This window comes from Suricata suricatta, chromosome 6, assembly GCF_006229205.1.
Source record: "Suricata suricatta isolate VVHF042 chromosome 6, meerkat_22Aug2017_6uvM2_HiC, whole genome shotgun sequence".
Lineage (NCBI taxonomy): Eukaryota > Metazoa > Chordata > Mammalia > Carnivora > Herpestidae > Suricata > Suricata suricatta.
In genome coordinates, this window is record NC_043705.1 from 60,102,820 (window position 1) to 60,114,951 (window position 12,132).

The 12,132-nt window shown below is 34.5% G+C and overlaps 1 protein-coding gene across 3 annotated transcripts in view; it reads right to left on the reverse strand.

Annotated features, from left to right (window-relative positions):
• EDIL3 (EGF like repeats and discoidin domains 3) overlaps window positions 1–12,132 on the reverse strand; it is a 399,456-nt gene that overhangs the window by 105,801 nt on the left and 281,523 nt on the right. For all 3 annotated transcript variants that reach the window (XM_029942553.1, XM_029942554.1, XM_029942552.1), the window contains 2 exons: window positions 4,627–4,782; window positions 2,975–3,119 (listed from right to left, as the gene is read on the reverse strand). In XM_029942553.1, coding sequence (XP_029798413.1) covers window positions 2,975–3,119; window positions 4,627–4,782 — 301 coding nt within the window. The remainder of the gene's footprint in view (window positions 1–2,974; window positions 3,120–4,626; window positions 4,783–12,132) is intronic.

Genomic DNA, 12,132 nt, shown 5'->3' on the forward strand with positions numbered 1-12,132 from the left:
TCCTTCTTGAGGCTCCTCCATGTTTGCCTTCATCTCCACCTTCCAGGAAATGCATCTCCCATGGAAACCTGGTAAAAACTGATGTGAAAGATTAGTCACTTGTGCACCTAACCCAAGTCTTGTTGGGTTTTAGGTATAACGATCTAGACCCTAAGTCTCAGGATAAAAACAGCTCTAAATCCTAAATATAAGTTCTGGAGGAGAAAAATTTCATGACAAATCTTAAAAATTCTAGAAAGTTCCAAAGTCTTAATGACAAGCCATTTATCTTCAGGCAATTCTAAGGGCACATGCATTGCCTGCATTACAGATTTCTGACTTTTCTGTTATGACCACCAACTCCCCCATAGCCACTCTGCCCTGATACTGGAGTCTTTGTAAAACTGCTTGGCTTGCAGAAAGATACAAGGGGAAAGGGAAGGTAGTTGTTTTTCTCCTTTTGTGATATAATATTTGAGGTCTCAGATAGAAAAAGGATGCCTTTACTTTGGCCATTTCTGCTTAGTCATAGAATTCATTTTGTATCTACTCCGCTATCTAGTATCTAGCCCAGAGCAAGTGATGAATAATTTGTTGAATGAATGAATGAATGAATAAATGATATTCTTCTTCTAATTACAGTCATGATTCATTTCATTCTAAACATCTTAAATCATACCTCTTTCAGAGAATTTAGGGAATTTTCTTTTTCAAGTGTCTGGGAAAAGATTAACTGTGGATCTGCTAGGCAAGCTGAGAGATCTCCTAACAGTTTATTGGGTACAAAAAAGAAGCCTTGTGCTTTACAGTGTTGCAGTGGATTGTGGCAAATAGTTTGGCCCATTATATTATTGTTTATTTCCATGTATTAGAGCTAACCTCCCTGCCAATTTGCCTCACACTACAAATTTTCCTTCTCTTCCACATGACTTGACATATATAGCTTAATTAACACTTTAACCAGAATAGGCGGCACCTGAACAAACTGAAGGGTTAACAAAGACATTGATTATTTCTATACTGAGGTGTCCTAGCTTTTAAAAGCATCCATTGAAAGATAGTATCCTCTGCATGCAAGTTTGAAATCAGTTTGTAGGGTTTGGAGATTGGGTATGGCTTCTTTTTAAGAACGTTAGGTTTGTAAAGTGTCAGGTATAGCCTCCTTTAAAAACTAAAAATCAACTATATTCATACGTTGAGGTTGTAACTGTGCCATGTAAGAGACACTGACCCTCATGAATCAAGAGACTGGAAAATTCAGGAAGGTGATGTTAAACAACTAAAAACCATGGGGCTTGGCTTCTTCTTGATTGCTTTATGATGAATGACTTAGGGATGACATTGGCTTGTGACGATAGAGTGACATGTAATATAAACACTGCACAGCCATTATTCTGTTGAGATTTCTGGCTGTCAGTAAGCTGGTTTGAATTACCAAAATAAAGAAAACATCATTGTTAGGATAATTACTGGAACTAAAACTGTATGCTGGTTGCTGTGTAAAGGATATCCATATATAGTATGAAAATGTAATTCTTTTTTAAAAATTTTTTAAAAAATGTCTTATTTATTTTTGAGAGAAAGACAGCATGAGCAGGGGAGGGTCAGACAGAGAGGGAGATACAGAATCTGAAGACAGGCTCCAGGCTCTGAGCTAGCTATCAGCATAGAGCCTGATACAGGGCTCGAACCCGTGAACCATGAGAACATGACCTGAGCCGACGTTGGATGCTTAACTGGCTGAGCCACCCAGGTGCCCCCAAAAATGTAATTCTTGAAATAGATTCACTCATCTGGCCACATGCCTCTAATTCCTTTAAATATTGTAGGTTCGTTTAAAGTTTGGCTGTTTTTAATAATAACTTTTATTTGCTTAAAAAGTCATTCCCTTTCTCCATATCACAAATAAACCTAAGAAGGGAAACAGATATAAAGCATATATTTTAACACCTGTGCAACCTTTTGATATGAATAAAAAACACTCAGTTGTCCATTTGGAAAGATGGATCCTCCTATTTTTGACTCAATGGCAATATATTGTAAGTTTGATAAAATCTTTCATGCCAAAAAGTAGGGCAAATGTGAATTTTTGGCTTGGTTTTCTACAAAACAGTTGTTTGAACAAAATAATCTCAGGCCATAGTAGCAAAGGTCATTTTTAAATGTTGATACTAGAAAATACAAAGAACAACTACCAAAAGTACAGCAAAGTGATATGACTAGGTTTTCTGTTTAGTTCAAAATCTAACTGTATTGAAATGGGACCACTGTGAGATCTACACATTTAGTTTTCATCTTTATATCTAGTACTGATGCTCCTGGAAGACAAGAATTATTTAACTCTGGGTCCTTTGATAGATTTATCTTTGAGCTGGATAATCACTGTTTGTACAATAAGCAGGTTGCTAGATAAGAATGATCTAAGAATGAATTTATAGCAGCCATCTTATTTTTGAAGTATTATCTCCCTAGGAGGAATGATATATTTACATGTTTCATAAAACCTAAACAAAACAAAATAAAACCAAGTTCTTATGGTGGATGGACAAATATAAAGCTTACTTTTCTAGCCATAGCGCTTAAGCATAATTGCAATTTATGAGGTCATGCAGATTCCAGTTTATATTGAACTTCATCACAAGGCATAAATCATAGTTACTACTAAAAACAGTACACATTTAAATTTGAGAAAAGTTTCCAGTGAGAATTTGTGTACTTTCTTTGACCAAACAAATGTGCTGCTCCTTCTACATTAGTGTTATTCTGTAGCATGTTTTAGAACTTCTTTATCCTACGTGCGCACACACGCGCACACACACACACACACACGCACGCGCACACACACACGTTTCTCAATGAACTGTGCCCTATACATTTTGTAGCAAAATGAATGTCCATGAGTGTTGGAAAATAGCAAATTAGTAGTAGACTACATACAAATATGTAGGGTTTTTTTCTTTAAAGGAAATACAGCAATAGATAATTTGAGACTCACCAGATAGTTCACATCCAAGAAGTTCCATTCTCAAAGTGCAATGTCTTCGACAAACTTGGGGATAGAGTCTTACATACTGAGCTTTTATGGGGGGTGTGAAAGAGTTAGCATAGGGTGTGTTGTTATCAACATTTCCACGAAATACCTGCATAAAGAGATAATACAGAGTTTACAATTTTGAGTGCAGCAGCTTCTTTACCTATTTTCAAATACTGACTCTATATCCTACCCAACATCATCTTTCAAAAACTGGAGTAAGTAGTTTGGGGATCTGAAGCCTTTGGGAATCACCTTGCCCTCAGCAGTGAATATAAACCTGTAGATAAAATCCTAATTAAAGCTATAAGCCCTGTGGTCTGTGGTATAGTCCACATCCTACTGTGACGGTCTTGTTGATTTTAAGGCCAGTCCTTCAGAGTCAGGGGAAAGCTTCCTTGTTTTTTTGAGAAATGGGCACCTTAAACTTTTCAACTTCATCTGGGTCTATCTGTTCACGCTGCTGCTTAGTATTTAAAGGTTTGTGGGAATTTTTGTTTGTTTTTGTTTTATTGTGTTTTTGTGTTGTTTTGTTTGTTTTTTGTTTTTCATAGGAACTAGTCTTCACTAGTCCTACTGGGTCACTCAGTCTCTCTAATGCTCTGCTCAGACTTATAATCTGATTTCCCTCTAAAAACTAAATGCTAAAATGTGTTATTTTTAATTCTTTTAAATCCCATTCTTGTTTCACTTTTTTATATAACCTGGTAATCAGAAAACTTTATTTAAATTCATTTAAGACATTTAAAAAAATCTTTCATAAAAATTATCAGAGTGTAGTTTAATGATTTGGTTTTAAGGGGAATGAGGTGCAGTCCTGATATTTTTAAAATTAAAAACTTTTTTTATGTTTTTTTTAAATTTATTTTTTGAGAGACAAAGAGAGACCGTATGAGCAGGGGAGGGTCAGAGAGAGGGAGACACAGAATCTGAAGCAGGCTCCAGGCTCTGAGCTATCTGTCAGCACAGAGCCCGACGTGGGGCTCAAACCCACGAATGGTGAGATCATGACCTGAGCCGAAGCCAGACGCTTAACCACCTGAGCCACCCAGGCGCCCCTAAAATTAAAAACTTTGAGGAAAAATTGATAAAAATTGGGACTGTCATAAGTAAAGACAAAGTAGACAATGAATATTATATTCATTTCTTCCAAAATATTTTATTCTGCTAAGTAACAAAATTGTCTTCTAATATAAAGGTATACAAACATACATCTTTTCTATCACTTGGTGTTTTTATTTAAAAATAATATTTTTCTTTAAAAATAATATTTCCATCTGTACTTATTTGATTAAGGAGAGCAATAATCTGTGAAAACCATAAAGTGACATTTTTATTTTAACTAAAATAAAAATTAACTGTCATATATAAGACTTTACTGACATTGTGATAAACTGTTTAGACAGCCACCAATCAAAATCTGAGAAAATCTTAAATGGTCGCAAGTGTACATATACTACTTGGAAAAATTCCCTACACCCTACTAATCCAATTAAAAAGATCATAAATGTATTTGCAATAACATAAGGTGTCTGTTAAAGACTAAGTAGCTATTTGCAATCAGTGATTATTAACAGGACTTTACTTTTAAATTAAATATGTTCAATTGGTCTTACCATATCTTCATTGGTGCCTTTTACTTTGTACATTGCCCAAGTTTTTCCATCATTACTATAGGCGATTTTGTATGATTTTATATACTCTGGACTTCCAATCCTCTTGGCTCCTTGGGTAATCACACCAGTAACTCTCATTTTTCTTTGTAAATTTATCTGAGGGGACAAGATATAACAGTGGTTTCATTTCTTTCAAGATAACAATATTGGCAATATCAGTTTTGAGACCGGGACATTTTCATTTATTAGTATATTTTAAAATAATACAAAAAGCTAATAATTTTCCTATGTTTTTGTAACCTGATTATTAAGTATATATTAAGCTCAGTTTCAAAATCTTTCCTTCACAGAGTACATTTTTTAAGTAAGCAATATTTGTGAATGAAGTTTGAAAAGAGCAATGTGTCCTCAAAATATAAGAAACTTTTCGTTGGTTATGACATGGAGGTATGATTTTGTAAACTAAAAAATGGATATATTATCTTGTCAAAATTACCTCAATGACATTACTCTGAAACAGTAATGTCACTATAATTTTATGTATCCCAGATTCTTTAGGCTTCAACAAATCCATGTAAAATAAAACATGAAAAATTTCCTGAGATTTATGAATACTAGAATTAAAAAGGTAAATGTAACACTAATGGTAAAACAAAACCAAACAAATAAAAAAAATAGAAGTATCTTCATTTTCTGGATCTTTATCCTCTAGTCTCTGCTATGGGTTATGAATGGTTTTTCAAAAGAGTTGCTTTCCTCTTCATTTTATCTCAGACTTTCTTTCTTAAGTGATTTTATTTTATTTTTATTAATTTTTTTAATGTTTATTTTTGAGAGAAAGAGAGATAGAAAGAGAGAGAGAGAGTGTGTGAGCAGGGGAGGGGTAAAAAGAGAGGGAGACACAGAATCTGAATCAGGCTCCAAGCTCTGAGCTGTCAGCACAGAGCCTGACGTGGGGCTTGAACTCACAAACTGCGAGATTATGACCTGAGCCTAAGTCAGAAGCTTAACCGACTGGGCCACCCAGGCACTCCTAATGATTTTATTTTAGAAAGATAATAAAAGAGAGTAAGTGTGCAAGAAGGGGAGAGGGGCAGAGGGGCTTAAGAGAAAGAGAGAGAGAATCTGAAGTAGCACAGAGCCCTATGTGGGAGTTGATCCCACAACAATGGGATCATAACCTGAGCTGAAATAAGTAATCTGATCCTTAACCAACTGAGCTACCCAGGCACCCTGTTATGGAGGGTTTCTAACTGGTATTTTCTCTCCATATTTTCTCCCAATTCCAAATCACCTTACAATAGGTTGCTGCAAAGTTAACAGTCATCTAATAAATTTTAATACTGCTTTCAAATTTAAACAGGGAGCTCCTTTTGACCTCAATGTATAAATAAATGTTAGAAAAATGTAAAAAAAATTTCTATATATAAGGCACATTAAAAATTGTTCCCTTCACTTTAAAATGCCCTTATGATGTCTATAAAATCTTAAATTCAGTAGAAAGGTACTGGTCCGCTCTTCTTGATGGACTGCTATAAGCTCTCTTCTCACCAATTACAAATCAGAAAAATTTTAATGTCTTATCTTACAATACTGAGTTAATAATTCAGATACCATTTTGCAAAGAACCAGAAAATCTTCAGATTCATGTAAGTGACTAGGGTTTGTCACTCTCTGATGAGACTAATAGTTAACATTTGAAATCATAGAGGATGTGCACAAGGAAACCAGTTCCTCTTTAAATCACTATATATGCAATATATATTCATGTATTCATGTCACATATTCAAAAAGTTAAAAACCAGAACTAAGAAAACAACCCTGAAAGCCTTCCCACCTGTATACACACACTGCGCCTGGATTTACAGATTTCAGATGCATTACGTGTGGTATGGGCAATCCTAAATCCTGCATGTAGCAAGTATTCTTTTGGGCTTTTGATAATTTGCCAACATGCAAAGTGTACCTTCCTCTTCATTCTGAGTTTCCCAATTAGGATCCTTCCCAACCAGTGTTCACAAGGCAATTCTCTTGTGAGAAGGTGGTCTTATTAAAGAAAACCTGGAATCTTGATAAGTTATAGTACTGGGGATGGGGTGATATCCAGCTTGTAACTGGTAAACATGCCCCTCTTCATTGCTGTAATGCACAACTTACAAACAACATATTTGTGTTAAATTCTGGGTCTATGGTTCCTTTTCTTTGGCAACAATACTAAATGAATTGACTTGGCTATCCGATTTTACTTTATTCGTTTCAATACTCCATCATCAATATCACTGTCATCAATACATTTTATGTCCTATTCTTATTTGGGGGAATCAAATAAAAAAATATTGTCCACGAAGGTAAATTTTACCTATTACTCTTAATATCTCACCTAGTTCTTTAAAGATTCACTTTGGAATTTTAACTGTGTGTTTACAATATGCAATCTCCAAAAGACACTTTATTTCAGTATGTTAAGGAAATTAACACATTGCCACGGAAGAGAAACATTCTTCCAGTATTTTATGTATCATCTTCTTTTTCTTTAATCTGAGACTCTTCCTAGTCTAAACCTTTTTAATGTATACAACGTAAAGAGTGGACATTGAATCACTTCCACCCTTGGCTTCCACCCTCGATATAGCTGAACATTCCTTTTCAATTATCTTTATCTTGTTTCAATTATCTTGTTTATATCTCTTATAGATAGCCAAATTATCTTTGCTAGAGTTTAGGCTGATGGGCTGTAGACTAATATTTTAAAGCTTAAATTGTGGAAGTATAACAATCCAAAAAAAAAATTTGAGTACATGTTTCTCTCTAAGTCATTTGAAATGATATTCTAAAAGATTCCTATTTGCTTTAATATTTATAAGCTCTTAGTGTAAGTCTCAGTGAGCTGGTATTCCATATATTAAAGCAGCACCCAACTTGCATTATATCTACTTTTAGTAGGTATTTGTAATTAAATATCAGTCCTATTTCCATTAAATAAAAAAAATTTATAGAATACAGGTTCTGGGGTTATTAACACTTATAAGTTTTAGACCTTTGTGTTCTCATATACGTAGCACTATGAAGCTTGGATAATAAGAGACTCAGTATAAGATGGCTAAGATTTCACTCTCATGGTCACACTCCAATTTAATACCAGGAACCTATATTGCTGTGAGAAATAAAATGAGCCTTGGAAGAAGGCTACCGCATGATTTTTAAAATCCACACAATTTTCAGCAAGTAATCCCCTTTCATATCATTCCAACATTGTTACAGTCTCTTTGTAAAAAATTGGCTAAAAGGTGAACTGCCTCTTATTCTGTTTATTCTGTTTGTATGAAGCACTCCAGACACCATGTTAAAGGTCTGCTGAGGATTCCAAATTTACTTTCCAATATTCCAAAATTACTCCCTGAGCTTGATGGGTGTTCAGATATAGAATGAAATAGCCTCACTTATTTATCTGGTTTCAGAGATATTACTGTTCTCTTGAGAAGAAGGTAGATTGCCTAGCCTTAAACAAAAATGCATTCTAAGGTATTCTGAGTGAATGGTGTCCCCTGCACTAATAAAAAATTAAGAAACATAATCTTGACCTAGAATGCCTAGAACTCACGTAAAAGCCAGCCAGAGGCGAAAAATGGACTGAAGATTTCGGCTCTGAATCTTGTTAGTTCTCATCAATATAATCTTGGATAACTTGTCTAAGTTTTCTGAAATTTAATTTCCTACCTTGTAAAGGGATTTTAATAGAATTATTATACATGAAGATTATATGATGTAATGCATGTAAAAATTTAATAACATCTACCACCTAGAAAGCTCTTGGAAGTTCTGCTTTTAGGGTGAATTTTTTAGTTTTTGTTGTTGTTGTAATTTAAATGAAAAGAAGCATTCCTTTTTTTGTTTGTTTGTTTTCTACCCTTAACTACTTGGTGTTAGGGAATTTGAACTTTGAGAGGTAACCTTATTTATTAAAGCTGACAATCATGATAACCATATAAAAATAACTTTGGAAACAACTTCCTAAGCTTGAACTGATAAGACATTTAGGGCTACTATGTTTTAGTGTGTGTGTGTGTGTGTGTGTGTGTGTGTGTATGAATCTAACCATTAGCTTCAACCTGAGGGAAAAAAGGAAAATTAAGGGGTTCCTGATAAGGTAGAAAGAACATGGATACTGGCCCTTCCCAGCACTGGAGATACTCAGGGTAAAAATGTGGCGAGTAGGTACTGAACATTATCAAACTCTAACACAAACAACCATGAGAAACCCTTAGTGTCACAGGAGTTTTGATGTCCCCATGTATGTCTTTGTGTCTGGTATGCATTGAGGAGAATTCCAAGGGCTAGAGATAGGTGAAAGGCTTGGGAAGAGCTTTCTAAACATGCCAATTCTCACTCTCATTTTCTGGTTCCTTTCTGACTTACCCAGTTCCAGTCTTCTGCCAGTGGGAGGCAGTGGTAACATGTGGGCCAGGCTGGAATGGGGAGCCTACAGTCACTAATAGGTCTGAGCAGTTCCCCTTCTACACCCCACATCCCTGTCTCTGCACGAAGCAGGTAAAACGGAGTGATGGAGACCCTAATGAAACCAGTGTCTGGGGCAAATGAGGCAAGGAGAAGAGAGATTAGGAATAAGTACAGTTACAACTCTGTAATGAAACACCTTCTACGTACCAACTCAGCCTACCTGGAGTAGCTGAAATTAGGGCATGGGTTTCCCTTGCCCTCCAGGTATATTACTAGCCACAATATTAATACAAACTCTCTGAGAAATTTAAGTATTGTAATCAAAAGAAGAAGAAGAAAAAAGAAGAGAAAATACTAGAAAAAAGGTAATCTAATAGAACTGACAGGTTAAGATTTTAAAATTAAGAAAAAAATTCCTACAAAGATAAAGACATTTTTGAAACATGTGGCTGCAGGGGTGCTTGGGTGGCCCATTCCAGGGAGTGTCAAACTTTGGCTCAGGTCAAGATCTCATGGTTCATGAGTTTAAGCCTCATATCAGGCTCCCTGTTGTCAGCATGTTAGCACAGAGTCCCTCTTTGGATCCTCTGTGGTCCTCGCTCTCTGCCCCTCCCCCACTCATGTGCACCCTCAAAAATAAACATTAAAAAAAAGAAGTAGAAGAGTGGAACAAAAAAGAATCAACTGGAAATACTGAGTTTAAAAACCATAAGTAAGGAGGAGCCTGGGTAGCTTGGTCGGTTAAACCCTAACTCTTGATACCAGCTCAGGTCATGATCTCGCAGTTCATGAATTGGAGCCTCACATCAGGCTCTGTGCTGATGGTATGAATCCTGCTTGTGATTCTCTCTTCTCTCTGCCTCTCCTGTGCTTGTGCTCTCTCTCTTCCTCTCTCTCAATGGATCAATAAACATTAAAAATTAAATAAGAATAAAAAATATAATTCAAGTGAAAAAAAGTTTAAAATTAAGTTAATTAAGGTTCTCAGTGGGGTGATTTCAAGCAAAAGACAGCTGCAGAATAAACTAGTGAGCACAAGACAGGTTATGAAACTCCTTCCAGAAGGCAGGAGGATGGGATAGAGAGATTGCCCATACTGGCAGATGATGTAACAACTTACTTTGAGAATCTGAGGAAGCAACAAATAACAAAAACTAATTAAAGAGTTCTGCAAATTTGCTTGATATCAGATCAACATATAATCCATATCAGCAGTTGATTGAAAATGTAATATAAATAATAAAATAGTGTCATATTGGCACATGTAAAGGCAGACAGATCAATAAGAGTAGAAAATAAAAAAACAGACCCCACTACATAAGGAAATTTTATAAATGAAATAAGTGATATTCAAATCAGTGGGGAAAAGATAGAATATTCAACAACTGGACTGGGAAAATTTGGTAGATATGTTAAGTACGTAAATTTGGATCAATATCTGTCCTTTTATCCCAGAGTAAATTCCAGGTAAATTAAAAACTTAAATGAAAAACAAACAAACTACCAAAGAAGCAGAGGAGAATATAGAGTTATAAATAATCTCATAGATGAAAATGACTTTCTAATCATGGCACTAATTTTAAAAATATTATTTAAATAATTCCTTTAAGATAAAAAGCAAAATAAAGTAAAATACAAATGACACCTGGATTGCTATTTTTGAATAACATCACAATAAAGAAGTGATTAATCAAAGAAATTATGAGGTTTACAAATTAATAGGTAAAATACAAAAAACTCAAAGATAAAAGACAAAGGATTTTGCTAGCTGACTTCAAAGGATATATATATGTATATATATATATTTATTTGGAAATATTAAACATATGAAGAGATACTCTTATTCATAAAACAAATTGAATTAAATCTACCATAAGATACTATAATTCCCACAATATTATACAGTATTTGCTAAAGTGTAAAGAAATTGGCAAGCTTGTACATTCCTGGTGGGAGTATAAATTACAGTCTTTTATGAAGGGCTTTTATGAATTTAGTGACATGAAATGAAATGACAAATGCACATTTTCTTAATCTCAGAGATCTCATTCTAGGAATGTAGCCTACAAGTGTAATCATACAAAGGCAAATTGGCATAGGCACAAAGTTGTTCCCTGTGACGCCGTATATACAGAGTACAATTGCAAACAATTTAAAATGTCTATCAATAGGGGTCTAAGTCATTTCATTATGGAAAAGTCCAGAAAATGGAATACTATTCAGTTGTAAAGCAAAAGAATAAGAAGGAGGGAAGGAGGAGAGGAAGAGAGAGACAAAGAGAGAGATCTTAGCATATGATTTAAGAAATTACTGCTTGTTCAGTTATGGTGTGGTATCAAAGAAGAATATTTGCAATTATCTGGAAATTGTGTGGAGAGAGCACTAAGACATTGGCAACATAACCATGTGTAGTGCATGCTTCTGTTTATAAAGGGCAAAGAATACATATACATAATTTCTTGTACAGGATTATAATGTCTATGAAAGCAAAAACAAACAAAAACCTAATTAACAATGGTTTCTTTAACAGGAGCTACACAGCTGAGTCATGGAAGAGGGAAGAGGAATTTTGACAGCACTGTACATACTCCTTTGTGTCTTTTTAGACTTGGAATATGTGGTCTTACCTATTTAAAATATATTTACAATTAAAGTAAAATGTATGATTGGTAATAAGGTTGTTATTTATAATAGTGAAAGTAATCTTAAAATATCTAGAGATTAAGTAATTCTAGAAAATATCTAGAAAGTTTTAATAAACAATATGACCTTGTGGAAATCATTTTTAACCAAAAACCATAATGGAAGACCAGTATACATTTTAATGGATGAGACAACATAATACATTTGTTCTCTCAAATTTGTTTGTAAATTCTGTGCAGTTTTCATCAGAGTCTGGAAGCATACTATTCTGTGCCATGAAAAATTTATTCCAAAAATCTCTACTTTTATTTTATATTATACATAGGAAAACAAATTTTCATCATACTTAACCTTGAAAATGATGTTAAAAAGGGAAATCTGTTATATATTAAGACATGGAAGACC